Source organism: Micromys minutus (assembly GCF_963924665.1).
Source record: "Micromys minutus genome assembly, chromosome: 1".
Lineage (NCBI taxonomy): Eukaryota > Metazoa > Chordata > Mammalia > Rodentia > Muridae > Micromys > Micromys minutus.
In genome coordinates, this window is record NC_137969.1 from 197,221,451 (window position 1) to 197,247,810 (window position 26,360).

At 36.9% G+C, this 26,360-nt stretch overlaps 1 protein-coding gene across 7 annotated transcripts in view; it reads right to left on the minus strand.

The window, feature by feature from the left end:
- HECTD1 (HECT domain E3 ubiquitin protein ligase 1) overlaps positions 1-26,360 on the minus strand; it is an 83,810-nt gene that overhangs the window by 15,637 nt on the left and 41,813 nt on the right. For 2 of the 7 annotated variants that reach the window (XM_080934540.1, XM_080934536.1), the window contains exons 17-29: positions 25,036-25,182; positions 23,565-23,659; positions 21,815-21,920; positions 16,564-16,698; positions 15,478-15,617; positions 14,815-15,138; positions 13,212-13,378; positions 12,941-13,117; positions 8,761-9,456; positions 7,915-8,136; positions 4,398-4,531; positions 3,274-3,396; positions 1,172-1,328 (exon numbers count right to left, since the gene is read on the minus strand). In XM_080934540.1, coding sequence (XP_080790666.1) covers positions 1,172-1,328; positions 3,274-3,396; positions 4,398-4,531; positions 7,915-8,136; positions 8,761-9,456; positions 12,941-13,117; positions 13,212-13,378; positions 14,815-15,138; positions 15,478-15,617; positions 16,564-16,698; positions 21,815-21,920; positions 23,565-23,659; positions 25,036-25,182 — 2,623 coding nt within the window. Of the gene's footprint in view, positions 1-1,171; positions 1,329-3,273; positions 3,397-4,397; positions 4,532-7,914; positions 8,137-8,760; positions 9,598-12,940; positions 13,118-13,211; positions 13,379-14,814; positions 15,139-15,477; positions 15,618-16,563; positions 16,699-21,814; positions 21,921-23,564; positions 23,660-25,035; positions 25,183-26,360 lie in introns of all 7 variants that reach the window. The other 5 variants (XM_080934539.1, XM_080934535.1, XM_080934538.1 and 2 more) reach the window with 3 other exon arrangements.

Below are 26,360 nucleotides of genomic sequence, written 5' to 3' on the forward strand. Positions count from 1 at the left end.
CCTAAACTCAGGAAATATCATTTACTCTAAGCCGATGATCTGTCAAACTTTTATTTACAGTAAATAGATATATTTTAAGATCAACACAAATATAAATAGACTGATGACATAATTAGGAAAAACTCATCTTTTTATTAACTTATCATTTTTCTTCTTTATAGCATACAACTCTTTCTTTTTTTATCATTAGACACTCTGTATTTACATTTGAGATGTTATCCCTTTCCCCCGCCCTGCTTTTATCCCCCTCCCCCTCCAGTTGCCTTCACAAAGGTGCACTCCTTCTGATCCCCCTCTCCACCCCATTGCCTCGTCATTCCCCTGCATTGGGATTCATACAACTCTTGAAATAGTTTTTATTTGCTGTAGTGCATTCCACTGTACCTTTTGTTGTTGTTTTTTCAGGACAGGGTCTTACTATATAGCTCTGGCTGTCCTGAACTCACTCTGTAGACCATGCTGGACTCAACACACAGAGAACCACCATGTAGAAAAAATACTGATAGAGCTGATCGATACAGAAAGTCTATTGCTGTGGGTTCCCCATTAACTAACTGTTCTTATGTCAAGTTCAGAACATTTTATTCAAGCTGTATCTACCTTCGCATAAAATATTACATTACAAAAATATGTGCCTTTGTATTGGACACAGTATCTTTATATCAATAAAACATACTTAGTGACTAATCTTCTTCAAGGAACATAAACTAGAATACTTGGCATTTACTTACTGAACCACAATCAGGTACCATGATAAACTACCTTAAATGTCTTACTTCATTTAATCTTTTAAATGAGAAGTGAAGATTCATTATTACTATAAAACAGATGCTCTTACAACACAAACTTATTAACTCATAGTTTCTGAGATTTGAAGTTTTACTTGGGGTGGGGATGCCACAGAGCATATGTGGAAAGTGTGGGATAATTTATTAGCGCTTTTCTTCTACCAAGTGGATTCCAGGTTTGATCCCAGTTTGTCAGACTTCGCAGTAAGTTCCTTTACTCATGAACCCTATCACTGGCCCCAATATCAATACAACTTAGGGTTTTAAAAAACTGTTTTATTCATAACCTACAGATACAAGTGGCCCTTTACTTTTCAAACTGTATATAATCATCTCATTTGTTTTCAACTAAAACTACAACACAACACTTAAATATACTGTACCTGGGGGAGGAATTTCTAGGTCAGTTGTCTGTTGGACATTCGTACGACCAGGTCTAGGATCAAAAGCGGGAACCAGTGCAGAGAACTGCCGCTTTAGCACATAGTCATCATCCCAGGTTCTTCGGCGACCTCCTTTGGTTTCATACTCTTCTTCTTCCTAGTACAAAAGGATTCCACAGACAGTTGCAGTTGAAGGAAAAAAATTCTTCCTAAATTGACTAGCCATCTACCAAATAAGGTAGTTACATGTTAAGTAATTCTTCAACTTCTAAATTACACTTATTTATATGTCTATTTTTATGTCTATGTGGAGATCAGAGGACAACTTGTGGGAGGCTGATTCTCTCCTTACTACTTGTGCATCTCACGATAAATCTTGAGTTTGTCACACTTGGTGTCAAGAGCCCTTTTTTTTAAATTGGATATTTTCTTTACTTACATTTCAAATGTTATCTCCCTTCCCGGTTTCCCCTCTGGAATCTCTCTAACTCATCCCTCTCCCTCTGCCTCTATGAGAGTGTTCTCCCACCCACATTCCTCTCACCTCACTGCCCTGGCATTCCCCTACACTGGGGCATTGAGTCTTCACAGGACCAAGGGCCTCTCCTCTCGTTGATGCCTGACAAGGCCATCCTCTGCTACATGTGCAGCTGAAGCCATGGGTCCCTCCATGTGGACTCTTTAGTTGGTGTTTTAGTCTCTGGGATCTCTGAGGGGTCTGGTTGGTTGATATTGTTGTCTTCCTATAAGGTTGCTCCTTCAGTTCTTTTTCTAACTCCTCCATTGGGAACCCTGTTCTCAGTCCAATGGTTGGTTGAGAGCATCTGACTCTGTATTTATCAGGCTCTGGAAGAGCCTCTCTGAAGACAATTATATCAGGCTCCTGTCAGCAAGCACTTCTTGGCATTAACAATAGTGTCTGAGATTGATGACTGTATATGAGATAGATTCCCAGGTGAAGCACTCTCTGCTCCACATTAATCCACTGAGCCAACTTACTGTTCTTTAGTTCTTTATAGGGACTGTACTTCCTTTACTTGAACTGACTGCTAAAGCATAAAATAAGCTAAAACTAATGCAAACATGTAAAATCCATGTTTATCAAATGTATACTGTTCGGTTGTTAGAGAAATCCACACTATATTCAACCTCTATTTCCTAGCTTTGATATCACAATTTGATAGTATAGTACTAACCACGGGGGGAGGGGGGTGGGGGGATGGTAAAGTGGCACATGCAATCTTTTGTAGTACTTTACCAATTTCTATGAGCCTATTATTTTAAAATAAGTTTTTTTTTGATGTCACCTTAATTTCATTCTGAACTATTCACAGAAAATAGATGAGTCACTTGTGAGGTACCTTAAATTTCTACACTACAAATAGATGAAGTGTTGGCTGTTAAAATCAAAATGACAAACATGCCTCTCAGTTTAAACACTTGACTGACATAACTTTTTCAAAAGATAATGTGACACTATATACTTATGGTGTTAGAATATCTAGGTTTGCATCCTGAACCCCAAGCTACTACGGATGACTTCCAGAGATAGTTCTCCTGATAAACACAGTGAATAACAACACGTAAAGGGCCCTTAGAAAGAAGAAATAAGGTACTTCATGTAACAGAATAACAACTATGCCTACCCCTTAGTGGTCAGTGTTTGCTAATAAGATTACTACTATAGGGCTGACAAGATGGTTCAAAAGATAAGGGAGCTTTCCACCATATCTGATGACAAAATTCGTTATCTTCAGACCCACAGTGCAAAGAGAAAAAGCAACTCCAGGACTTCAAGAAGAAAGAAATACTACTACCTCTATGAGAAATGCCAGAATTACGACTACTATAAACCTCAGCTGTTTTAATATATGCTTATGTTTACTCAAAGGCCAAGATGAAGCAGTTTCAAGTAAGAAACTGTTTTATAACAGAATAATCGGAGAGTCTCTGTAAAGTATAGAACGTAAGCATCAGGGAAAGTTGGTTTCTGTAACCAAGAGCTTCCCCTCCTCCTTGTGGCACATAATTATAGGCATTTTGGCTGATGCTTTCCCACGAATGTAAAACATATATGATAGTCTTGGTATACATGTTATTACCTGTTCCCCAATAGGTCGGCTCCCTGCCCCGGAAGGAACCTGTGGTAGCTGTGAAGTGACAGCATGGTGTGTTACGTCAGAGCGAGAGCCAGCTCGACGTTGCAGGGATGGACGTCTCAGAATCTAAGATTAAAAAGACACCAAGAGACTTATGTTCAATTATTTGATCCACACTCTTCAATCAGTCCAGCCCCCCATAACTGTTACTTAAAAATCTCCTTTAGCCAGGCAGTGGTGGTGCATGCCTTTAATCCCAGCACTCAGAAGGCAGAGGCAAGTGGGTCTCAGGGCTCCAGGACAGTGAGGGATACACAGAGAAACCCTGTCTGGATGAAAAGAACATAAGAACAACAGTTCTCTTCATTGGCCATCTTCAGCAAAGATGGAGTGTTTGGGGTTTTTCATTTGTCTTGTATTATATATTAACCTTCTTGTGTTTTTTTTTTTTTCTTTTTCACTATAGTAGATATTGAACCCAGAGCCTTTATATGTGCTAAATAAGTACTCCACCATTGAGTTTCACCCCCAGTCCTTTTAGTACAAACTTTATTCTGAGATCAAATTTATTATATAGCCCAGTCTGGCCTGGAGTTTACTATGAATCCCAGACTGCCCTCAAATTTGGTTTAAGCTCCTAAGTGCAGGCATTTGTCATCTAAATTTTTAAAAATATATACTATTTATTGTGTGTATGTGTGAGTACATATGTATGTACCTGGTGTATAAATGGAGGTCAGAGGACAACTTGTAACAATCCAGTCTTTCTTTTCACTGTACGAATTCCAGGGACCAGGCATAGTGGCACATAGTTTTTACCTACTGAGCACTCTTATGTGCTGCAGGCACACACCATTAAATGATACATACTAAAAAGCATTTTATAAAGCTCTTCATTTAACTAACCAAAAATTTTTGGCTTTTAGTAATATTTTATCCCATCTATTTTATTTTTGAGACAACTTTCTATGCAGCGCAAACTAGCCTCAACTTCCCAAGTATTGAGGATGACCTTGAATTCTTAATATTCCTGTCTCTACTTCCCAATTGCTAGGATTACAAGTGAGTACCACCATGCCTGGCTTTCAATATCCTACATTAGTGAAGGGAATGAAGATTCTCTCTACCATAACCTCCTCGTATTCTTGGTCCTCCTGATTGTCATCTTCATTCTCATCATCTTCCTCATCAGGCTCAGGCAAGTCCTCGTCATCATCAAGCTCAGCTAAGAGGGTACTGGCACGACAGCTATCAAGGAAGTCTAGGAAGGAACAAAGCCAACAACCTTAGTGTCAATCAATTAGTAAAGGTCAGCAAGCTATCTTAAATCTGGGGCTATACAAACCAAAGGTAGATTCAAAAGGCTCAAACATAAATGCCAGTTAATGATGCCATTCATTTATCACAATTCATATAACATAATAACAACTGAGACAATCACAAGCATGGCAGAAAAAAAAGGATGATCTATCAAAGTATATTTCAGTCAACAAAATCTATGAAAGGGCAATCATGAGATAACACTTAAAACAAAACAAAACAGGCCCACCTTCATTCTCTGAATATTATAGGAAGTGCAATTTGGAATCATTTATTTTACCCACAGATACCTACTGAGCATATGCTATATGCCAAGAACTCTTCCATCACATATATACCATTGGAAACAAAGCTAGAATGTCCATGGCTCTAAGAAACTTAGAGGACAGACAATTCAATTAGTCAATCAATCAATCAATCAATAAACAAATAAACTAGTATCTATAAGCACTAGCTTTTATATGACCTTATGAAGACATACAGACTTAAAACCAATCAAAAAGAATTAAGCTTAGACATGGCAAGTAATTTAATGATAATGACTACATAAGAATACTATGTATTTGTTACAGAATAAGCATATACTATCTTTCACATTATACATAACCAAATTCAGTAATCTTGATTTCCCTTTATCTTCTTTCTTAGGATAACTTTCCCAGTGAAGACTGGGTCATGCTACAGTGACAGTGCATACCTGTAATAGGAGCATTCAGTAGGCTGAAGCAGAATCATGAGTTCAAAGCCACCTTGAACTATGCAGTAAGATATATTCTCTTTAAGGAAAAATAAAAATAATAAATAACAAAGGGCTGGAGAGATGGCTCAGCAGTTAAGAGTAACAACTGCTCTCCCAGATATCCTGAGTTCAGTTCCCAGCTACTGCATGGTGGCTCACAACCATCCAAAATGGGATCTGACACCTGTCTGGTGTGTTTGAAGAGAATGATAGTGTACAGTGTACTCACATACGTAAAATAAATCTTAAAAAACAAAAAACAGCAACAACAACAACAACAAAAAAAACATAGCAAGGACTACCAAGAAGGTTCAATAGGTCAAAAATGCTTGCCACATAAGCCTGACAACCCGAATTCAGTCCCCAGAAGCCACAAGAGAAGGGAAAATTTGTCTCCTGGAAGTTGTTCTCTGACCTCTACACACTCACATATACTCATACAAAAAAAATAATAATAATAATTTTAAATATGTCAAGTTTATATAAAGCCATTAACAAGCTGATCTTTCTGAGAGCTAAAAAACAAAAACCCAGAATAATTAGATTAAACAAGATAAGTTTTTACTAACTGTATAAGAGAAATACAAACTCAATACTAGAACTAAACAAAGGTAGAAATTCATATTGATTAAAAACATCAGATTATCTACAATTATTTAGCAATTTGCATTTACAGACCCTTAAACCAAAAGTCTTTTAATCAAAACTTAGTAGAAGAGTCATGATATCTACTTAATTTCAAAGGCAAATGTTTTAATATTGTAAAGTCAATGTGTGCATTATAGTGACTGGTAAATCCCAGAATGACAGGAAGCAACATGGCTTTCAACTCATCTTGGTGGTAAAAAAACTTTTTTGGAAGTTAATTACTTTTAAAGAACCAAACCTGAGGCAATCCAGACCAATACAATTCTAAATTGTATATTCCTGCTTATGGGTAGGAAAAAGTTGTAACTATTCTACAAAGTAAGTAACTTATAATGATGACCCCATAGTAGAATATTGGGTAGTAACTCCCTATGTTGTAGAACACATCAAGCAATGGGATATACTTTCAAATGTACCAAGTAAAAGAAACAGCTAAAGAACATAATTCCCTTTAGCTTAAAACAAACAAACCTATATACATAGGCATGTACCTGATCAGGTTTGAAAGGTAGGTAGTCTACATTTTTTTTCTAGTTTGTTAAAAGAGCTACCTAATTTTTTAAACACATTTTAAAAATGTGTATTACTGTTTAGCCTGTATGTACGCATGGTTATGTGCCACACGCATGCCCAATGTCAGCAGAAGGCAACAGCAGAGGGCATTTGTTCCTCTGGAATTCCAGATGGTAGAGAGCTGCTGTGTGAGTGCAGGGAACTATACCCAGGACCTTTGAAATAGCAGCAAATGCTAGTAACTGCTGAGCCATCTCTCCAGTTCCTTTTAAAAACATTAAGAGAATCAAATAATTTTTTGTCTCTGACTACTATATTGAAGGCATGAAGATAAAACGTCAGAATTTTCTAAATGCCTATAATCCCAGTACTCAAGAGACAGAGGCATCAAGACCACCCCAAGTTCAAGGTCAGCCAGCTCTTCCTACACAGTAAGTTCACGCTAACCAAGATTACAGAGCCAAACCTTGTCTCAAACCATTCAGCCACATAATTATTTCCAAAGTGTCCTATAATTGTATATAAGAAGTACCACCCTGCGAAAAGTACTCTTCTGCCATACTTCTTGTTTTACTGACAGGTACCAAATACTTTGCTAAAATGGTTATTAAAACTTATAACTGTGGGGGCTGGAGAGATGACTCAGTGGCTAAGAGCACCAACTGCTCTTCCAGAAGTCCTAAGTTCAATTCCCAGCACCCACATGGTGGCTCACAACTATCTGTAATGAGATCTGATGCCCTTTTCTGGTGTGTCTGAAGACAGCAACAGTGTACTCACATACATAAAATAAAACTTAAACAAAAAACTTATAATTGACAGGAGGCAACAGAAGATATGAATATTCTTAGATATCTACTTTGTTGATAATTAAATACTTTAGGTTTTTAAAAACTCATTTTATGTGTATAATTTTTTTTTTTTTTTTTTTTTGCCCATATTACATCCATGTTATATCCTTAAAAGTCAGAAGAATGTTGGGTCCCTTGAAACTGGAGTGATGGATGGTTGTAAACCACTAAATAAAACCTGGGTCCTCTGTTAAGACCAACAGGTGCTCTTAACCGCTGAGCCATCTTTCTAGTCCCTATAATCAGATAATTTTTAATTCTCCTCTACATCATGGAGTTTTTCCATTTTGTACACTTTATCATTTTATATAAAAAGTTAAAAATATAAGAATGGACAAACATAGTGGTGCACACCTTTAAACCAGCATTCAGGAGGCAGAGACAGGTGGATCTGAAGCCAGTCAGGTCTATACAATGAGATCTATATAGCCAGCTAAGGCTACAAAGCAAGACCGCACCTCAAACTCCATTCCCCACCAAGAATTCCAATGATAAAGCACAATGTTAGATATGTATGTATGGGTGGATGAATGAATGGATTGGATTTTTAATAAACTTTAACCTGTAACTTACCATATAAGGAATATTCTGCTTCCTGGCCTGTGTCACTCTCACTAGACGTTGATGTGAGGCTGGTGGTTAAAGTATTACTTAATGACTGACCCACTGATAAAACTGTGGTTGCCGTAGCAACATTGCTGCTGCTAGTAACACTTGATGTTGACATTGTCACTGTCGATGTAGTACCAGGTGTGGTCAAATTAGGGAAACTCTGAGCACCCATAAGAGGAGAAGCTAAAATAAAAATGAAGCAAATCAGTTAAATACAAAGTACTGAAGGAACCTTAGAAAAAAAGAATCAAGATATAAATTTTTTTTCATGAAACACATTAAGAATGAAAACATTGAACAGCAACAACTTTGGGAACCAAACTGAAAACCAACTAAAATTTACTGTTTTTAAAAATGTTAATTATCTTCAAAACATTTAAATCCTAGTTTTCACAAAAAAAAACAAAGAACAGGTATAATTTTACTGTAGTTTTTATGGGAATTGTTTTGACCCATTAATAACTTAAAATTAGACGTAGATGGTATTCAGAATCTCAAACATAGAGCTCCCCAAACATAGAGCTAAATGAAAGCTTGCCACAGAAACATGACTATTTAACACTTAACACTATCTAACTTGTCCTGTAATGTTGTTTAACCATTTATTGTAAATGCAAGCTACTCTGACCTCTTACACTAGATTCTTCAGAACTTGACTTCACAGATCCTAGGTGCTGTGTCTGGTGTAGGTTGTCTGACATGGCTAGCATCAGCTAAAGGCTGTATGTAGCCAGAACTGAGCAACAGGACTTCCTGGGGGTCCCTCAGAAGGGAGGCATTGGGTCCCAGAAGGAAAAGCTCACTTACTTGCGGTGCTCATCACATTCCTCCCCAAAGTATTAGTGTTGTTATCACTGCTGCTTCGGCTTAGGTTCATGTTGTTCGTGGCATTAGTCCGTGCTATGTTTGCCACTCTCCTTACAAAGCTCTCCAAGCTAGATGTTTCTCTTGAGGACAGGTTAGGTACACTTGCACTAGAGCTCATAGGGGCCCCAGCTGCCAACAGAGAGCTCACGGACAGTCTGTTACTTGCTGAAGAGCTAAGGGGTCGTTGTGAAGCTGCTTCCTTATTAGTTAATTCAGATACTGAACTAACATCAGGAGAGCTAACGCTAACAATTCCCATGGATATTGCACTAGACTCCCCAGGAGCTCGAACAGAACTATCAGGTCCTAACTTCCTTTCAGCATTTTCACTTCCCGTTTCCGCTGTTAGGGTGCTGGTGCTTGCACTGGAAGATGACCCTACTTCTGTTTGAGGGACGTTTTCAGCAGATGAAAGAACAACAATTGGTTCATGGACATCAGCTCCTGAAACTATACTGTGTTCCATTACAATTTCTGATCTCCGTTCCGTTTTGGTCGAACCCAAGCTGATGTCGCTGCTACTGGCCACGCTACACACAGAACTGCTGCTTCCTTTTCTACTTGAGGAGCCTGCAGCAGCAGACGTCTTGTCTGGACAGTTGTTTTTCACCAAGCTGCTCCATGATTGCGTTGTGCCTGAAACAGTGGATGAAACAGGTTTGGGTGATGCCACTGTATCAGGGTCGTACCCTGGTGCAAGCTTGAGGTCAAATTTTCCTTCTGCGCCCATACGGTAAGAGTTTGAGCCACCAGCATCCCAGGTGACATCAATCCAGCCTGGAAAGGGACAGGAGTTTGTGAGACCCAGCAGAAAGCAGAGAGGAGCGTTAGACAGTAGCTCCACAACATGGGATCAGTGCTTCATCAGCACTGTACTTCCCTTAATCACTAACCAATAGGTTTGCCAACTAAAAGATAAGCTTTGAACTCAAATTAATTAAAATATTATTTGATATTATATTAGTCTATCTGAAGATCTATACTATTTAATTCGCACATAATAAAATTAAGAAGTATGCCCTATATACAGGTTTCTGGGATAGCACTAAAATTCTTCCTTTTATTAGATTTATCTCTGGACAGCCAAAGTCTGGTAAATTTTTTTCTTTTATTTAAGACAGGATTTCTCTGTGTAGCCCTGGCTGTCCTAGAACTCACTCTGTAGACCAGACTGGCCTTGAACTCAGAAATCCACCTGCCTCTGCCTCCGAAGTGCTGAAAATAAAGGCATGTGCCACCACCACCAGGCCAACTAGTGATATATAAAAACACTGTAAAAGTAATTATTTACATCTATTCTGTTAAAAGGAAAAAAAAAACTTTTAAAAATTGGTGAATTCTAAGGCCTGACACATGCAGGCATCTACCACTAAGCTACATCTCCAACTACAGAAACAATATTAGATATAAAAGAATAAAATTAATGAAATTTCAACAAGTAAAGACTTTTGAACTGTTAAATATGACTATATGATTATCAAATGTTTCTTCTTGAAAGAAGTATTAACCATTAATTTCCAAACTCTAAAAAATGACAGAAAAAGCAAGCTTATGTCACTTATAGAAATTTTACATTACTAGCTCAAATAAAATAATAAGTTGGCATTTCAATTGTGTTCTCAAAGTTTAGTGGTTACTTGATTTTACAATTTAGTTCACTAGATTTGAGTAAGCATAAAAATACCTTAGAATAAATTTGAAAGCAAGTTGAGTTCCTTGAGAATTTATATACTAAAGCTAGTAACAAACTAAAAGATACTTGATCTATACTTATATGTGAAAAAAATGTTAGTTTTTGGAAAAGGGTAATAAAATTCTAAAACCAAAAAAATTTTTAAAAAGTCTGACTATGAAGGAAGCTAATAGAAAATTCAGTTTTACTTTAGTTAGAAGGTAGCTAACCAGGGGTAAACACACACTAAAAACTTCAACGTGGAAGTGAACTAAGCTTGTAAGAGCTTAAGTAGGTTTCAGCATACCTGAGCACTGACCAACTTGCCACACAACCACCACACACTAAGTTCACGTTCATAAAGGGGCTCAGGAGCACTGAGCCGCCTGCACATAAGTTATGTGAAAGGAAAACTGACTGCTCCAAGTCTACATAAGCTTAAATATTATACATATTATAGATAATATAAACATATTATGTGTTTTGTATTTGTATGCTGCAATAATTTTTGAAGAACCAACATTTAACTATCTCTTTTGCTACACAGAAAAGCATAAAAAAGGTTCAAAAATATATCCCAGTGTCAAATAAAGCTGAGATTTGTACTGCATTGATACCAATATATACTCAAATGACAAAACTATACATACATGAATATTATTAAATATAAACATGTATTTGTTTTGCCCATCAAGTCCCTTTACAGTCTGGTAGAATAATGAGATAAATGGGAAGTTCTACCGACACACAGACTCTTCAGAAGAGCAATGGATATGCCTGATGCAATGTGAGAGTATACTACAAAGTGCACAATGTTTATATCACCTTTGAAAAAAGTTTTAAAAGGTGAACATATTTATACCTAAATATAAAATATTGCTATGCTCCAAACGTAAATAATGTCAGAGTTAGTAAAGATTCCCTATGGTAGGAAATGTATTGGAAAACTCAAAACTCTGACATGTTTGAAGCTAAATCTGAATTTCAACATTTGGAGGATCAGAAACATGTATCTTTCTTGAGTTCTAGGTTCTGAAATTAAAAGTCTAATTTCATATGTGGTTGTTTCAGCTGACTCCTTCCAGAGGAAAATGAACTGTATCGCATATTACTGGCTACCATCCTCTATGTAAGATAAACTCTTCAATTTATAAGACAGAATATGAACTTATTAACAAGAATAAGACACCTAAAATTTTAAAATATTTTTATTAGAATGTTCTTTTATCTCAACCATTGCTGGTATACATTTTATCTCACTGTAAACTTGTATACGTTTTTAGTTGTCTGCAACTGGGGTTCAATGCTATGAGAAATCTGTTTAGTAATTTGGTAATTTTCAAGGAATTGGAACTTTAATAGAATTTACTAATTTATTAGCTATTTAAATGAAATGCTTTTAACCATATAAAAATAAATGCATTAAAATAACTACTATTTTCCTAAGGTCTACCTCCCTTTAACTATGTTTTAGAGACAGGCCTCTAGCCTAGGAACAGCTCCAGGCCAGGATTTATACAGTGGGACTCAAACCCAGCTTCATATACATAGAGCAAGCACTCTACCAACTGAGCATAATCCCAGCCCTACAATTTTTATTATAGCTCTTTAACTATTAGAAAACAAGAATATAAACATTTTACAGTTTTAATGCTCAGTACAATTGATAAGGAAGAACTTACTATGATTCAAGCAAATTACCTGCTTCTAAGTAAGCCTTGTAAATGTTCCAAAATAATAGCCAGGACAGCTGCTGTGGGAGTTAACAGTAGCTTATTTTTGGGTAAGAACTTTTGCTAAAATCTACAGCACAAAGATTAAAATGGATTTACCTTTTTGTAAAATAAGCCCTACTACAAAAAAAAATTTAAATCCCCTCCAGAGCCTGGTAGACTGTAATAATCTAAGAGATCAAGAAAATATTCCTTATTCCTTACTCTGTAGAAAAATAACTGAGCACTAATCCTTTCTCTTCTCTATGTCTTTAGTACAGTAAAAAGGCACTGCCTAAATTCTGAAATTACCATGAAATTTATATATGAAATTAATGGTAACTTGAGAACAATACACTAAGAAAAAAGAGAATATATCTTGAAATACTTTATATTAGCTCAATAATCACTTTACAATATTAGCAAATTGATTCTAGTCCAAATCCAAGATTTTGTTTTATTTTAATTATTTATTTTAAGTAAATTTGTTGTTAACTTTTTAGAAAGGGTCTTAACCATGAAGCTCTGATTGGCCTGGAACTGTTACTCAGAGAGATTTACTGCCTCTGCCTCCAGCTGCTGAGATTACAGATGCCACTACTTCCAGCTCTTTTCATTTTAATGTGAAGTCATTATTAGTTCTCCTAAAAAGGTCTGCTATATTTACACAATTTACAAAGTATCCAAAGACAAAAGGAAGACACATGCTCCACAGCAGGTGCTGACACCTCCTCACCGTTGTGCAGCTCTCCTGTGACAGTGCCTTCTCCCTGCGGGCTGCCATCCTGATCCCGCCACTTCCAATCAAGTCCTCTGATAACACGTGCTCCTGGAACCATGTACTTCAGGACCTGAGAACGCACCAAGCGCCTCTGCCTTCTAAGATTAGCCTCTGCTTCTTTAGCTGCTTTCCCTATGAGATCAGAATGATAGAACATAAACCAAGTCACTTAACAGTCTACTAAACAGCTGTAGAAAGTCAGAGAGGCCTCATGTCCTTTCATTACCTAGTTGGTCTTCACACACGCCATTTACAGTGCCATAGAGTTCAAAGCCAGAGAGCGAGAGGTAGTGTGTCTGTCCACTCGCGTTCTTCCCCATCTGCTTCAGCCTCACATGCCGCCACCCTTGTTTTTCATCCTTTGCTGGGTCAAGTGGCCACGTTGCAGTTGACCTGTAAATGCATTAGACAAAAAGTGTTTTAAAATGATTTTAAAAAAAACATGAAAAAAGACAGAGCAAGAACATCTTTTTAATAACAATAACAAACTTTAGAAAAAAGAACATACCCTTAAGTGCCACTTAAAATTCTATTACAAAAAATCGAAAAGCCAGGCATGATGCTGTATGCCTTTAATCCAAGCACCCAGGAAAAAGAGGCAGCTAGAGGGCCATAAGTTCAAGGCCAGCCTGGAATACAGACTGAGTTCCACGCCATCCAGGGCTGCACAGTGAGACTTTATCTCAACAAACAAACAAACAAACAAAACAAATTGATTACAAAAATAAATAACACATTAAAAATGAGATTTAAAAAATATTTCTTTACAGTGTCAAATGATTTGATTAATGCAAAATGTTTAAAAGGAAAAGAAGTACTTTTAAAATGAGATTTCTTTGTAAATCCTTGCCATTTTAAAAGTATTAAATTTTTTAACTTTAAAACTCAAAAACTTTGCTTATTAACCCTAACAATAACACCACTTTCTTTCATGCTATAGAAAATATGGAAATCCATTTAGAAGAAATAATTTCTTTAATCTAATTGTGAAAAAAAAGATATACTGGCTGGGATTATAGCCAAGTTATATAACAAGTCTTCTGCTCAATTCATAGTACCACACATACAAAATTCATACCTACACCTACGGAAAAAAATTAAGAATTCATAAAAACAAGAAAGTTTTCAATTAGTCATATTGGTACAACAAATAACTACTACTAAGTTGAACATTTGTTCATCTTGTTCCATTACATGATGATTACATTTTCGTGGGGAGCACTTAGACATTGTATTTTATTTAATTTCTATTTTTATATTAAAATGTTATTTTAAGCATGTTGTGGCTGCCTGTATATGCACTATGTGCATGCAGCATCCTCAGAGACCAGAAGAGGATGTCAGATCCCAAGAATAATCCGGAGAATAAAGATAAACAATGTTATAAGCTGCCATGTGGGTTCTGAGAATCAAACCCCAAATTCTCTGAAGAGCTCTCCAGCTGCTAGTGTGTGAGTGCATGTGCGTGTGCGTGTGTGTGTGTGTGTGTACGTACATGGGAGCACATGTCCAAGGACATATATCTGTTGAAAAAGAGCTTGTAGGAGTTGGCTCTCTCTGTTCACCATGAGAACTCAAACTCAGATTATCATCCTGGACAACAAATGCCTTTACCTCACTGCTACCTGGCTGGCCTCAATCTGATCTTTTTCATTCAGTAAAACCAGTTATTTCTAAGTTTCAATGCCTAAACTATATATCAAGTGATTTGTTTTTAGAAAAAATATCTTATTTCAGTATTTTAAAAAACAGAGCTCTATAATATACAATCATAAAATAACCACGGCTCTTTATGGATTTCCCCAATTTTCAAAGACTCCTCAACTAACCCTGGTTCATTGAGACTGCAGTCATCAACATGGGTATACAAAGAAGTCCAGTTCTGTCCATCTTTGGATACCTGGAAAACCCAGTTTCTCAGTGCAGACCTTCCATAGCCACGAGCATGACGAAGTGTGTATGCTGATGGTATTACCCAGACACCCAGATCTATGGCAAACCAGGCATTTTTATCATCGTTGCTGTGACAATTTAAAGCTGAATTATCTCGACTTAGTATGTCTTCCAAGCGGCCATAGGGCAGATTTCTTCCTTCTGATGATGTTACAACTACAAGTCCATAAGCTGCAGGATTCACCCATTCATATGCAGTTCTACACAAAAAAAAAAAAAACATTTTAAATTAAAAAAACAAAAACCAAGAAGAAATCGGGTAAAGGCGATTTGCATCTGTTCGTATTAGTTCTTAATTCCAAGTCATAAACTGAGAATGGCAGTACACCTCTTAATCAAGGTGATGGAGAGCAATAATTAGGATCAACATCACCCTGGGCTACATAGCAAGCTGAGGCCAACCTGGGGTATAATCTTAAATTTAACACATAAGTTAAATTCATTAAGTAGAAGAATGTTCAGTGAACATCTAATTATTCTACTAACTGAAAATTTTCCCAGGTAAGCATTGTCACTTTAACTTAAATGAAATAACTTACTTTGCATTTGTTCCAATCCAGTAAATGATTCCATTTTCATCAAAATCATGCTGGTGCCGAAATATAAAATTTTGGCCTTCTCTTAATTTTCGAACAAAAACAAATGAGGAGCGGTCAAAGTCGTACCACTGCTTGGCTACCTAAGCCAAAGTAAACACAGAAGGCTTCCACTGAAGAACTCTGTTTTAAAGACCATTAACCCACCCTTTCCAACCGTTTAAATGTCAATTGTGTTATGACATATAAATATTTTTAAAATAATCATCTAGCCAAGAATTAAACACTTGAAGACTATACTAAATAAATAAATAAATAAATATCCCATGACCAAAGAGCTTTGCTAACAGCAACACTGTTTGCCTGTATTTGTTTTGCTTTGTTGCAATGCTAGAGAGGCACACCCAGAGCTTTCCATGTGCTACAAACATCACCGATACACACATTTAGCCAGAGTACTTCTCACATATTTTAATAGAAAAATAGAGTTGATCATAAAATAATATCATTATAGTCAACAAAAACATTTTCTATTATCACTCATCTTCAAATACCTTTAAAGCTATATAATATTCAAATTAAAATAACTGTAATTCTTTATTAAAACTAAAAACTTAGGTGCAGTGACTCGCAAGTATAATTTACTACGTTTTCAATACAACATTTTAAGATGGGAATGGTGGTTTGTTTCTGTAAGAGCAGCAGGCAAGAGGTGAAGCAGGAGAACCAGAGAGTTCAAAGACAACTCAGCTGCATACTTAGCAAGTGCAAGATACCCCGGCTATTATATTAGCAAAACAATATAATGCTAATACAGATTTCCTGAAAAAGAGATTGCCTACTCCTGTAAGTAGCAATATCTTTATTGAATGGTACTAAGATTTTTGCCTACTATTTCAACATTAAATGAACATTAATACATTAATAAATACCCTTATGTTGAAGATATTGTTAAGACATGTTTTCTAAAACAGATTTCTAAAAGCAGAATTACCATACCTCTGGATATACATTTATGTGACTTTCTACAAAGGGTTAAAGTAACACAGGGAACTCCTATTTCATGAAGCCCTGCCACACAGAGCTCACCATTTTCAGCAGATACTGTTCCAGAGATTCAACTGTAGCTAAGGGTTCCATCTTCAGCATCCTGCCTGTCCGGTCTATTAGTGCAGTTTCACCAGGTGCACGTTCCAACCGAAAGCGTAATCTTCTTGTAAGTATCTATAAAAAAATGAACAACATTCTTCAGAGAAGACCTTGTTTTGTTATTATTGTAAAAATTATTCATCAACATAAACACAAACAACTGAGATTATTATAAAGTAAAGCCACCATATAAACCAGGATAAAACCAAGTGTGGTGGCATATCTGCAATACCAACAGTTGGGAGACTGAGGCAGAACTGCCACAAGTTTGAAGGCAGTCTGAGTGACCTGTAAAACCTGGTCTCAAAAAAATAAAAAATAACATAAGGAATTAAATCAATAAATGTTTCCACATGGCTTGTAAAAAGGTTCAGTGACTGGCATTGGTTATAAAGAAACAAGTTAACTCGCTAGAATTTCCAAACTCTAAACATACATACTTTAAGTGAAATTATAAAGTACTTTCTCAGGTGAGCCAGGATTGGTAGCACAAGCCCTTAATCCTAACGCTTGGGAAGGAGAAGCAGGTGAGTATCTGTGAGTTTGAAGCCAGCCTCATCTGCATACTGAGTTTCAGGACAGTCAAAATGAGACCCTACCCCACCCCCACAAAAACCCAAAAATAAATGAAATGCTTTCACAGAAATATATAGCTAACAAGTCATAAATTAGTGAAATTTCTTTAAGTACCTAATCAACTTATTCCTTTGAAGCAATAACATATAATAAACCTTTCATAAATGTGTATCTCCTATTATTTGCACACACACACACACACACACACACACACACACACACACACACACGAGCGCTCGTGTGTGTGTGTGTGTGTGTGTGTGTGTAAGTGCACATTTGCACAAGTAGAAATTATGAGAACAATGCATAGGACTTAGCCTCTCCTTCACCATGCTAGGTCTAAAAGTCAAGCTTGGCAGCAAGTACTCACTGGCTATAGAAGTCAGGTTTTTGGTTGTTTTCTTTTTAAATACTCTTATCATACTTTATTTATTTAGTTGGGGTGGGATGGGAAATGTGGCAGTCAGAAAACAACTGCAGAAATCAGTTCTCTCCTTTTATACGTGGGTCCTGGGGATTGAACTCAGGTCCTCAGGCTTGGTTGCAAATGCCTTTACCTGCCATCTCTCAAGCCCAAAAAGTTAGTTTTAACTGTCAGCTAGCTTACATTACATTCTAGAATTTAGAATCACATATGAGGAGAGCCTCCACTGAGAGGTCTAGATCAGTTTGTCCTGTAGACTTGTCTTAATTGTAGATCTAGCCAGTTTCAAGAAGAAATGTAGCCAGATTTCAAGAGTGAAGAAAGCTACCTGAACAAGCAATCAGGCAGCATGGGCACATTTTCTCTGCTCCTGACTATGATGTGATTTGTCTCAAGCTCCTGCTTCTGTGACTGCCCCACAATGGTGGACTGTTATGGTGGTTTGAATATACTTGGCTCAGAGAATGGCACTATTAGGAGGTATGGCCTTGCTGGAGTAGGTGTGGCTTTGTTAGAGGAAGTGTGTGACAGTGGGAGTGGGCTTTGAGACCCTCCTCCTAGCTGCCTGGGAGACAGTCATCTGGCTGCAGTTGGATCAAGATGTAGAACTCTCAGTTCCCTCTCGATCACTATGTCTGCTTTGCTTCCTGCCTTGATGATAACGGAATAAACCTCTGAACCTGTATGTCAGCCCCAATTAAATGGTGTCCTTTATGAGACTTACCTTGGTCATATTATCTCTTCACAGCAATGGAAACCCTAAGACAACTACAATCTGGAACTGTAGTCAGTTAACTTCTTTCCCCCCTAATATGCTTTTGATTAGTGGATTTTATCACAGCAATAGAAATTATCTAAAATACTAGATTCTAATAAACTTAAAAATGAAGATAATTTTTCACCTGATACATTTTAGCATGTAACCAAGTTCAGTAAGTTTTATTTCTGCATATTCTTAATTCCTACAGAAACATTGCTAAGTATTTAATTAGGCATTTGGCACATTTCTGACCTTGCTTCTTTGGGTTTTATACCAATTTTTGAAGTGAAACTGTACATATGGCTAGAGATGTAATTCATCCAACAGACTACCTGCCCTGGGTTCAATCCTAGCACCACAGAAACCCAACATGGTGGCTCAGAATTGTGATCCTAATCCTTGGGAGGAGAAGGAAGATTTGAGAGTTCAAGGTCACCCATACCTACATTATGGAATTCAAGGCCAGTCTGGGTTGTATGAAACCCTGTCTCAAAATCAAATAAACCAACAAACAAAAACAAAAGCACTAAATGAGTGTAAAATAAAAGACACTGGGAGGCTAAAGAGATGGCCCAGTCTTTAAGACCACTTTCTGCTCTTCCAAGGGACCGGGATTTGTTCCCAGCATCTACACGCAGCTTACAACCTTATCTTCAGCTCCAGTTTCAGGGGGTCCAACACCCTCCTTTGGTTTCAGCTGGCATCAGAAATACACAGTGTACAAATAGATGCAGACACAATACTTATACACATAGAAATTATTTGAAGACATTAGTAATCCTACATAGATTTGAGGAAGTGAGTTTCTAGTCTTTGATACTATCCTCCAATACACTCAACAAGGATAAGGCCAAAAATCAATGGATCAATATCTTTGTTCCTATAAATGGTCTACCTGAAACACAAAGTAGCCCTCCATATCTTTTTCAGTATGTTTATAACACAGAGACGCCCTGGATGGATGAGCTTTGTAGTGCTGGACTCTAGTGGCTTTAGCAACTTAGGTGAGTTTTGCTTGTTTGGTTTTTGGTTGGGTTTGGTTGGGTTTTGGTGGGGTTTTTTTGTTTTGCTTTGTTTTTTTATTTGCTTTTTTAAATAGGATCTCACTATGTAACCAGATTTGGCAGTCACAAAAACTTCACTAGAACTGAGTAGACCCTGCTTTGACAAAGTAAACCATTAGCTGATTATTAAATGCCAAATTTAAAAGAAACCATTTTATACACAGTAACTATTCCATATAGAATAAGTTAAATAAAGGACCTTGTAGATAATACAAAGTCAATCTACAGAGTAAATGATATAGATTGTAGCTGGGGTATCAGCAGTAAAATGTGGTTTTGTTGTTGTTTGGGGTTTTTGTTTTGCCATATCTAGATCTTGACTATTAGCAAAAGAATGGAATGAATTATTGGGATATATCATATCTCTAGCTATACGTCTAAAACCAGGTCATAAAAGCACGTGATTAGTAAGAACAGAAAGGCTTTTGAAGGCTCTAACCAACGATACAGAAAGCTGTGAGGAGGCTGAGCATGCTGACACACCTACAACCCAAGCATTTGATGGACATAGGAAGATAAAGAGTTCAAAGCACTCAGGGCTCCATCCAGCACTCTCTCTTCCTCAAAGAAACTTACTTTGCAGTGGTCAGAGGTTAATACAAAGAACCACAGATCATTAAGGTCCCCAAATGATACATCGGTAAACACTGAGGAACAGAGGTAGAAGAGTGTAAAAGCCATAGGTCAGGATGAACTAATGAAAGATGCTTCTGGACATGACAGGCAGTTATACTCATGAGCTGACAGCAACTGTGGTTGCCTCCATAATGCATGCACAGAGATCAATCTAGTCACTACTGCAGCGTGGAGTGGGAGCTCACAAGGCCCTACTCCTAGTTGCCAGACTACAGACTGTCAACAGCTATTGGGAGATGTCAGTTTTCCTCCGGGATAGAGCTGCTGGTAGTCTGCCTATGTTATAGTGGACAGTTCTCTAAGGACATACATGCAGGTAAACCTAACTACTTGCAGTAGGTTTTTTATCTATATCTTGTATCTGACATGAAATCAGGAGATACAAGGAAGGGGCCCAGGAGGAGTAAGGGGAGGTAAAGAGAAGGCATTTGATCAAAATAAAATGAATTAATGTATAAAGTAAAAAAAATTCTAATACAATGTTTTAAGAGTTTAACTAGAAGCTAGGCAGTGATGGAGGCATGTATCTTTAATCCCAGCACTCAGGAGGCAGAGGTAGGTGAATCTCTGAGTTTCAAGGCCAACCTTGCCTACAAAGTGAGTTCCAGGGCAGCCAGGGCTACACAGAAAAACTACAAATAAATGAAAAAATTTAATTTGAACTCATGGGGTTGGGAGAGTTCAAGGTCATTCTCAACTATATAGTGAGTTTGAAGAATCATTAACAATATGAGACTCAAGTCTCAAATTAAAATCAAAACCTAAACCTCCCTGTTTAAAAATATTTTCAATTTTTCTTTTTCTATATCTTAACACAAATATGCACTGAAAAGACCTGATAGAGACTATAGTCTAAATGTGTAAGTAGAACTCTGGAAGGTGATTAAGTCCAGGGGTACAGCCCTCAAAAATTAGTGAGAAAAAGGAAGGTGAACATGGTGACTCATGGCTGTGTACCCAGTATGAGAGAGGCAAGTGATCTCCTTGAGCTCCAGGCTAGCCAGGACCATAGAGTGAGAAACCTTATCTCAAAAGGAAGTACCACCACCACCAACAAAAGATAAAAACCTACTAAAGTAGCCTTTCTCTTTAGCATTCAAACACATGGTTAGAGGAAGCTGTAAATTAGACGCACCTGCTGATGCCATTATATACAAATGCTCAGGCCCCAAAACTGTATATAGTATCTATTTTTTCTTATAATAGTGCAACTGCACTAAGACTAAACTCAACTTATAATTTTGAATCTTTTATCTTGATTTTTCAACTTTAAAAATACTTAGTCTATAAAATGTAACTTACTTATAATGTTTATTAAATGTAATATATAATATGATCATACAAAGCATATTTGAAATAACACATATAAGAGCCTTTACAAGGTCAATTTAAAAAATCAAATGGGATAGAGATGGTTCAATAGCTAAGAGCATTTGTTCTAGTTCCAGTTCCCAACACCCACACGGCAGCTCGCAGCCATCCATGATCCTAGTTTCAGGAGATTCAATGCCATCTTCTAGCCTCCTCTGGTACTGCATACATGAAGTGCATTTAAATAAAACATTCATACATATAAAACTTTCTTAAAATATCACGTTATTTAAACTAGAATCTTAAAGATTAAAATGAAATTTTCCTTAATCCGATATGAAAGTTTTTTTTTTAAATAAAAGCAAAGCCTATCATCATTCCTACATACACTTGGTTCTAACAGCCATGTTTCTTACTTACCTGGAGGTTATATGTGGATCCTGGTGTATCATACAAATGGAGAGGTAGTCGTTCAATTGATTCCAGTACAGCTATTAACTTTCGAATTAATGCAACTGCTGGTCTACTATAAAGACAAAAGTAAGAGCTTTTATGTAACTCATGTAAATATTCATGTACAAGTTCAGTCACCAACTTCATATAACCTCTGCTTTCTTTGGGGTGCAAAGATAGGGTGCATTAGACACCTCCCTTCCTTACATCTCTTTGTTTGTGTGACCAATAAAGAGGTCAGATAACAACTTGCAGGAGTGGTTTTCACTTTTCACCATGCGAATTTCTGGGATTGAACTCAGATTACAGGCGTAGTAACTTCTGAGTGGTACAGGATACTCTCCTAACTCACATTTCCTTCATTTAAGATTAAAATATTTGGGCTAGAGGAATGGCGTAAAAGCTAAGAGTATTTGCTGCTCTCTCAGAGAGCCTGAGTTTGGTTCCTAGCATCCACATCAGGGGCTACTAACCACCTATAACACCAGCTCCAGTGGATCTGACGCCCTCTTCTGGCCTTTGAGGGTAGTACCTGTGCTTATACATACCCACAGACATACAATTAAAAAGAAAAAAGTGAAATAAAAAATATTTAAATTTCATAATAAAAATTTTAGTTATATACAAAGTACATGTATATTTTTATATTTAGACAGCTATAATATTTGTTATATTTAGTAATGTTTTGGGTTTTCTTTTTTTCATTTTTTTCCCTTTGGGGATGTATGGTGACAAGGTTCCTGGAACTTGCTCTGTTGCCCTGGTGAGCCACTTGGTGCAGTCATTGCCTACTTAGTGCAAACATTACATACATGTCGCCAATATAGAAGTATTTAAATTGTTGTCCCCAAAGAATGTCACCTACTGTAGAAGAAATTCTACCACATTCAAAAGTAGGATAAATGATGCAATCAACCAAAACCACAGCTTAAACAATCTGCTAGTAATGGCCAATCTACTTTTGTTTAGACTCCTAGCAGACCTCATTGAATTTGATTTTGAAGAAACTGACAGTGTGCTTTAACTATATGTCCATACACAGGATCCCTGTCACAGCTGAAGAGCTAACGATTACCAATTATAGTCCAACATTTAGCCAATGCTCAGATTCTATTTTCTTTATCTTTATTTTTAAAGAGAATATGACAGGAATTCTTTATTCAGCCCAGGTTGGTCTTGAACTCACAATCCTCCCGCTGTCGTTTCCTTAGGCAGAGGACTGCAGGTGCGTGTGAGACCCAGTTTTTTGTAATTGTGAAACAAATGCTTAACTATGTAGTCCAGGCTGCCCCAAAAAAATTATGTAGCTTGAGTGTATCTTAAACAGCAATGTACCTTAGTGATCAGCTGAGGTCCTGGCAAACATGTCTTACTTTCTTCTACTAGACTGAAATTTTATAAATTTTATATTTATCAAGCTACTTTCATTGAATAAAATAATTCCCTATGTGAATAAACACAGACTTGTTTAAAGGAAGTATATCAAGTATAGGAACATTACAAGTATCAAAGTAAAAGAAATTTGGGGTTCATTTTATTTTGGCACTAGGTATTAAATCCAAGCCTTGCACACAACAAGCATAGACAAGCATGTGGCAAGCATGTGGCAAGTATGTGACAAGCATGTGGCAAGCATGTGACAAGCATGTGGCAAGCATGTGATGAGCAGGTGGCAAGCATGCCTGATGGCTGCACACTCCCTGTCTCTGCAGTTTACCTTTCATCATCTTCACTTTCACTAAAGGCTGTTTTGAAGACATTTATTCTTTCTACCAGTTGACTACAATCTTGCTTCATATCCAAATCTATACTCTAAAGAAAAACAAAAAGTAGGTCAAATAAAAGTATATCTATAGATTTTCTGTAAATTATTCAAAGCTTATAAAACACAAATATTGTAAAATTATCAAGACAATCCCAGTAAACTCATTACTCATTCGATGTTTAAATTAAAGAGACAAAGGTTCCTGTGAGCTCAGCAGACAGTGTGACATGCAGGTATCTTCTCACTGATGTTAGCTACGCTCTCGTACTGGTGACTCCCAAAGAAGGCCCAGTGACTTCAGACTGAATGATAAGCAATAATTTCCACTTTTACTGTATTAGTACAATAAATTTAAGTGAAAGAAATCAAAACCATGGCTTAACAGGTATTAATAAATGATATATTATCAATTACTACTATAATTTCAAAAAATAGAAATACAAAAGGTAAACTTCATGAATTTGAGACCCATTAAAGTTAAAGAGTTTAAGAAAATTCAAACTTTGTCAAAACATACAAATATAAGAATTAAAGATTAAAGTGAGATCCTGGTGATGGTGGCACAAGCCATTAATCCTAGCAATTTGGAATCAGAGGCAAGTAGATCTCTTATGTTGAGGCTAGCCTGGTCTACAGTGTGAGTTTCAGGACAGCCAGGGCTACACAGAGAAACCCTGTCTCAAAAAGGCACTTCCCCAGAAAAACAAAAACATAAAAGAGTTATGTGAAGGAGCTGAGAAAGGGCTCGGCAGTTTATGCACCGCTGCTCTTCCAGAGAACCTAGACTCTATTCCCAGCACCAACATAGCTGCTCAGATCTGCCTACTCCAGTGCCAGGGGAATTCAATGCTCTCATGTGGCCCACATGGGCACAGCGTGCATGTGGTTGTCATACATGCAGGCAAACACCCACACACATAAAATAATTTTAAAATTTCAAGTTACAAAAAGGAATTAAAATGGCAAGTAGGACTAACATAAGAAAGATTTTCTTTACTGAAAGAAATAGGGGAAGATATTTTTATAAAAATATTTACAATAGCTCAAGTATAAGAAAAATATAATTAATAAATGGTCACATTATGCTAACACTTTTAAAAAGTAACTTCATGCATATAATTTAAGTACTAAGATACCCTATTTCATGTTACCTATGAGAATATTAGAGCACTAAATGTTTAGTCTTATAATAAAGTGATTTTTCAACAAACCCATCACGAAAATAAAACCGAAAAGCTTAAAAATCAAGTAAGTTCAATTATTTCATTCAATTGGTTTAATGTAATGATGCAAAGTAATTAGAAATGCTAACATTTACTTAGTATTGAAATATTTCTTGAATAACAATACTTAAAATCAATCTACCAAAAGCATGGCCACAAACACTTGGGACTTCACTTGTTTTGTAGTACTGACCACTTACATTGTTTAAAACAGTAAGAAGTGCTTGGACTAAGCCACTACTACACATTTCATATGGTGAAATTGTGTTCTCATCCTTCAGAAGTACAATTAGGTTTTCTAATGCTGTCTTCATTAAGTCTCGCCAAGTGTTTTCACCTTCAATACACTGGAAAAAATATAAAAACAATGTAAAACTATACAGTTTTTTTAAAAAAATAACATATAACAACACCATGAAAACAGAATAATATAACACTAGATTAAAAGCTTCTATTACTAAATCAACTTATTTTGAACAGGCCAGTGTAACAGTTTTCATATGCTTGGCCCAGGTAGTGACACTATTAGAAGGTGTGGCCTTGTTGGAGGAAGTGTGTCACTCTGGGGGTGAGCTTGGAGACACTCCTGGCTGCCTGAGGTTGCTTAGTCTGTTCCTGGCTTCCTTTGGATGAAAATGTAGAACTCTCAGCTCCTCCTGCACCATGTCTGCCTGGATGCTGCAGTGCTCTCATCTTGATGATAATGGACTGAACCTCTGAACTTCTAAGCCAGCCCCAATGAAATATTGAACTTATAAGGGTTGCCTTGGTCATGGTGTCTGTTCACAGCAATAAAACCCTAAGACAGCCAGCAATATTTGCTTGTAAAAAGCATGTGGTAAATATTTTAGAGGGTTTTAAAAAAATATTTTAATTATGTGGGGAGTAGGGATTACATTGTATGCTGGAACCTATAGAGAGCCGGAGCAGAAAATCCCCCCAAAGCTAAAGTTACAGGTGGTTGTGAGCCACCTAACTTGTATGCTAGGAACTAAACTGAGGTCTTCTACAAAAGCAATGTATACTTTTAACCACTGAGCTATCTCTCCAGACCTAGCATTTTAGGTGACATTAAGTCATACACTTTCTGTTCAGTCCTGCTGAACTATATAGCACCTCTATTAAGCCTTGCTTACTGCAATACTGCAAAGCACTCACAGGAAATGTCAAAATGAATAAGCATGGTATGTCATGCTTATTCAAATCAAACCAGTTAAGCAAAAGTAACATTTGATCTTCATATAGTTGTCATGCATCATCAAAGTTCCCCTTTTAAAAACAGAAGAACTGGGGTGAGAGATGGCTCTAGTTAAGAGCATCTATATCTCTTGTAGAGAACCTGAGTGCACTTCCCAGCGTGTAAATGTGGCTCACAGCCATCCATGACGCCAATTCCAGGGAATCCTATGGCCACTTCTGACCTCTACTGCAGTGTACATACATGACGGTAGACATTCATACACATAAAATAAAAATACCTTTAAAAACATAAACATAAAAATTGTTCTTGCCTCACAAAACCATG